Here is a 5,000-nt window from a genome sequence, read left to right as displayed (position 1 = left end):
GACAGCAGCGTGTGAATGAGTGAATGAATGAATGAGTGAATGAATGGCAAAAAAGCAGCTCTGAGTGGTCATCAAGACGAGAACAGGCGCTGTTCACCATTTCATACTCTCATGGTGTCACAAGCAGCAAATGGTGTCTGCACACACACACACACACACACACACACACACAGAGGTGTAGGTGTGATGTATCACTGCTGTGTTGTTTTTGACTCCACAGGTTTGTATTAGTAATGAGGAGGGGGGAGGTCAGAGGTCATCATCACGTCCTCACTCCTGCTGAGGGACAGCTGCATGTGTGTGTGTGTGTGAGAGCATAGTGGGAAATTAAACATGTGATGGATCATCACATTGATTAATGTCACAGTCAGCAGCTGCAGATGATTCATAAACCCCTGAGTCATGACCTTCCTCCTCCTCCTCCTCCTCCATTTTGTCATTCCTGGACTCTCAAAAAAATAAAAAATAAAACAATAAATATCCTAAAATGATAAAATCATTGATGACTCGTCTCCATGTGGCTCTCTATGTGTATGTGCGTGTGTGTGTGTCTCAGGGAGTCGGATGTATTAGGACACCATGTCTCCGCCCCCCCACTGCTGCCGCCGCCGCCGCCTCCTGCTGCTGACGTCCTGCTTCCTGCTGCTGGTTCTGGTTCAGGTTCCTCGGGTTCGGTCCAGGCCGACCACAGAGGACACAGACACAGGTACACACACACACACACACACACACACACACACACACAGTGTGTGTGTGTGTGTGTGTGTGTGTGTGTGTGTGTGTGTTGGTTTAAAGCTACAGTACGCAGGATAGAGAGAAACAGCTGATTGTTGATTCTCGTCGTTAAAATACTAAATATGAATTGATATGAAGGCTGGCTCTCCCAAGCCCCGCCTACCAAATATGAACGTATACCATGAACAATTTGAGGTCATCTCTGACAGGCTCCACCCACTTAGACATTTGTCTAAGTTAGTACGTTTTAATGAAATATGATATATAATAATTATATTGATAAATTGTTTACTTAGTTTATACGTTTTTTGGCTTCAGTTAATAATATGTTGGTGTTTTTTTGCTGTTTAATAACAAAAGAATATTTATGGCTTAGGGACAAATGTGAGGTTATATAACATTTTTTGGGAACAGAAAACTATTTTATTACTTTCTTATGACTTACTGCATTGTGTCCCTGTGAGAGTCGTGTTTTTGCCTTATTCGTCTTTTCCTCTGGACAGTCTCTTTGTCCCTCTGTCCCTCTGTCCTCTTGTCTTCCTCTTCTGACGTTCTACATTATTTTAAAAGGCTGTAAAAGTTTCCAGTGACTGAACGTCTTTAATAAGAAAAATGACTTTATTCGAGGTTTGTCTTCTGTTTTTGACTCTGAAGCATCTGAAAGTGTTTAGACAGATTGTTCATGGTGGAGCTGAGGCTTTGGCTTTGAACACAAGCTGGTTATGGTCCAGACACACACACACACACACGTACAGAGGAGCTAGCAGCTAAGCTAACATGAGTCAGCAGATTTGTTGTGTGTTGTCTCGAGGACACTTTAGCTCGTTGTGTCCTCTCTCTCAGTCTCAGCCTCACAAACCCTGCCAAACGTCTGTGTGTCCCTCCTCAGTCCCTGACAGTCAGAGACAAAGACGTGTCCTCCCTTCTCCTCGTCGTGCTTCTGTGGCCACGTTTCCTTTTATAAAGTGTGTGATGTGTTTAACGGCAGCTGTTTCTTTCTGTTTTGACTAAAACTCCGGAAAATGCTTTTAAGTTATGGGCTGAATAAGAATTATTAGAGGTTGTTGTTGGTCACCACTGCTCTTCTGAAGCCACCATCATGACTTTGAAACCACAAGTTTTGATGACAGGGTGGAGCTTGACACCAGCTGTCAATCACACCATAGCTACACCCTCAAACATCCCTGACGTTATCATCCATGGGACTCTCATCCATGGGACTCTAAAAGGACTAAAGTGGTGTTGTACGTAAACTCAGGAAAATGTTTGATGTTATGAATTAGGCCACATTCTGAGTCTGTAAAGGATGTATAGTCTCCTCCCACATTCAAGAGGCGGGACCAATCAGTACACATTTGGACAGACATACAACAATCAGAGCGGTGATCAGGATGACGTGCGCAGAGCGATAGAAACAGCGCACGACGCATATCACAGACCTGGTTTACTCGCGCGTCAGGGTCCAGTAGTAACCCACTTCACCATCGGGTGGCGATACAAGTGTCTGGACTTAGGGCATAGTAATCAGATCTTGTGTGTTTACTACCAAAGAAGAAGAGGATAAGACTAGTAGTGAGTGTTCAGCCCCCCGAGACTTGTCACCTCCTCACCTCCTCACCTCACCTCCTCACTTCCTCCCTTCCTCACCTCCTTACCTCCTTCCTCACCTCGCCTCCTCCTTCCTCTCTTCCTCTGCACCTCCTCTGCCTCTGCCTCCTCCTTCCCTCTCCTCACCTCCCTTACCTCCTCTAAGCTTCCCCTGCACTCTCTTCCTCACCTCCCTCACCCCTCCTTGCTCCTTCCTCACCTCCCTTACCTCCCTCACGCTTCCTCTCTTCCTCACCTCCTTCCTCCCTCACTTCCTCTCTTCCCTCACCTCACTTACCTCCTCCCACCTCCTCACTTCCCATCACCTCCTCACCTCCCACTTCCTCGCCCCCTCACCACTCACCCCCACCTCCTCACTTCCTCTTCCTCACCCCTCCTCACCTCTACTCACTTCCCCTCCCCCTCCTTACCTCCTCACCTCTCACCTCCTCCTTCCCCTCCCACCCTCCCTCACTCCTCACTTCCTCACTTCCTCACCTCCTCACTTCCTCCACCCTTCCTCTCATCTTCCCGGATCCCTTAGCATTGTTTCCTTGAGCTACTTCATTCTTCTGCCACGCAGTTGGACAGACACAGGCAGACAGGCAGACAGACAGACAGACAGCTGCTGCTCGATGTCTGCTCTAAAGACAAAACATGTTTGTGATGGTTTCCTTTCTTTAAAGCAGATTCTGTCGTTTCTAGATATCCGTCCAACTCTGGTCACAATTACAGGACGTCGAAAAATGAAAAATGTCAAATTCAATGTGATCCAAAAACCACTAAACATCACAAATGCTTCAGTAAGATGAGGAAAAAAAAGATCTCAACATAAAAAGCGTTTTGAGCTGAGTCATGTTGTGGATTATTTGTTCATGGAGCTTCATGTTGAAATGAAATGGCTGGTTTTTGAATAGAATGCAAATGTGTTGGTTTTGGTGGATCCTCAAAGACGTTGGTAACGGACATGAAGAAGTCTGTTTATCAGAGCTCAACCACAGTTCCTTAAAGAGTTGTAACTCGTTTCACGCACTAAAATCCATATTTATGTCAAACATCTACTGTCATCTAAGTCACATTCATCTTCAGGAGTTAGCTGCAGCAACTCCTGAAGATCCTCCAACGTGTTTAAAAGATAAAGAGAGAAGAAACTGGCTTGTCCCTCCGTCTGTTTCTGAGCTCATCTCCACCGCTGACAGATTTAGAAACAGAAATAGTCTTTTAATAAAAGTGCTGCAGCTGGAGAAGATGACGCATGAACAGAAAAGTACCTTTTGTTTTGCAGCCGACTCAGTGAAATCGTCCGAGGACGAAGAAGATGACGAGTCGTCGTCAGAGGAAAACAAACTCTCCAACGAGCTGTCGACGAGCAACGAAAAGCTTCAGCGTGAGACTTCATCTTCTCTCCGTCTCCTGTCACACTTCTGTGGGTAACTGATGTGTGGATCATCATCATGAACGACGCTCTCCTCTCTCTCTCCTCTCTCCTCTCTCTCCTCTCTCTCCTCTCTCTCTCTGCAGCGACGGCTCCTCAGTGGGTGATGCCAGAGAAGATGAAGAAGCAGCTCCACGCCGTTCCAGCCAGCAGCACCGTGAGGTTCCGGTGTCAGGCGTCTGGAAACCCTGTCCCGTCTCTGCGCTGGTATAAGAACGGGAAAGAGTTCAAGAAAGACCAGAGAATCGGAGGCTTTAAGGTGTGTGAGTGTGTCTGTGTGAAGAGAAACCAGCAGAGGCTGAAGCAGCTGTTTGAATGTGCTCCTCCCGCTCTGTCGTTCAGATCAGAGGACACATGTGGACTCTTATCATGGAGTCTGTGGTTCCGTCAGACAAAGGCAACTACACGTGTGTGGTGGAGAACCAGTACGGGAGCCTGAAACACACCTACCTGCTGGACGTGGTCGGTAAGAACAGTCCAAAAACAGTCCTTTCACACACTTTCACACACTCACACTCGTCAGTTTCAGTCTACGATGAAGTCTGTAAATCCCTCACTCTCACACACCAAACCTCAGAGAGAACATCAGTGATTTTAACATCACACACACAGGAGTTGTTGATCCACTGCTGCCTCCATCACTAAGTTCTAATGTCTTATTTTTTAACGTTCGGCAAGTCCCTTATTTAGCTTCAGTGACACAAAGTGTCCACACGAGGCAGCAGAGGACCAGCAGCTCCTGTGTCCCCGCAGCTAAAATCACTGATTTTCTCTATGAGGTTTGGTGTGGGAGAGTGAGTGGTTTACAGGCTTCCGTCTGTCTCACAGTGAGTCTTTTATTTAGCAGCTAAGTTTCAGTCCATGTTGTCCTCCTGTAATCTAAAATGATCTTGTCTCAGTGTCGTCTTCTTCCTGTCATTTCCAGAACGTTCTCCTCACAGACCGTTCCTGCAGGTCGGTCTGCCGGCTAACCAAACCGCCGCCGTCGGTGCCGACGTGCGGTTCGTGTGTCGCGTGTTCAGCGACCCGCAGCCTCACATCCAGTGGCTCAAACACATCACGGTCAACGGCAGCAGAGAGGGACCGGACGGACTGCCGTACGTCCTCGTCCTCAAGGTCAGCAAGTGTGAGGGAGTTATATGACATAAAGTGTTTAAAGTAACACGACAGAGGACACGTGATTGGTACAGAAACAGAGTACAGTGGTAGATTCAAATTTACAAATATGCACTTGTTTCTCATA

At 47.0% G+C, this 5,000-nt stretch overlaps 1 protein-coding gene across 1 annotated transcript in view; it reads left to right on the top strand.

Annotated features, from left to right (window-relative positions):
- LOC122762886 (fibroblast growth factor receptor 1-A-like) overlaps positions 1–4,938 on the top strand; it is a 6,977-nt gene extending 2,039 nt beyond the window's left edge. Inside the window, exons 2-6 of the mRNA XM_044018088.1 lie at positions 558–706; positions 3,608–3,709; positions 3,844–4,016; positions 4,100–4,223; positions 4,683–4,938. Coding sequence (XP_043874023.1) covers positions 580–706; positions 3,608–3,709; positions 3,844–4,016; positions 4,100–4,223; positions 4,683–4,900 — 744 coding nt within the window. The 5' untranslated portion in view covers positions 558–579 and the 3' untranslated portion in view covers positions 4,901–4,938. The remainder of the gene's footprint in view (positions 1–557; positions 707–3,607; positions 3,710–3,843; positions 4,017–4,099; positions 4,224–4,682) is intronic.
- Positions 4,939–5,000: the final 62 nt, after the last annotated feature.

Source organism: Solea senegalensis, linkage group LG1, assembly GCF_019176455.1.
Source record: "Solea senegalensis isolate Sse05_10M linkage group LG1, IFAPA_SoseM_1, whole genome shotgun sequence".
Classification (NCBI taxonomy): domain Eukaryota; kingdom Metazoa; phylum Chordata; class Actinopteri; order Pleuronectiformes; family Soleidae; genus Solea; species Solea senegalensis.
This window is presented reverse-complemented; position numbering and strand designations above follow the sequence as displayed.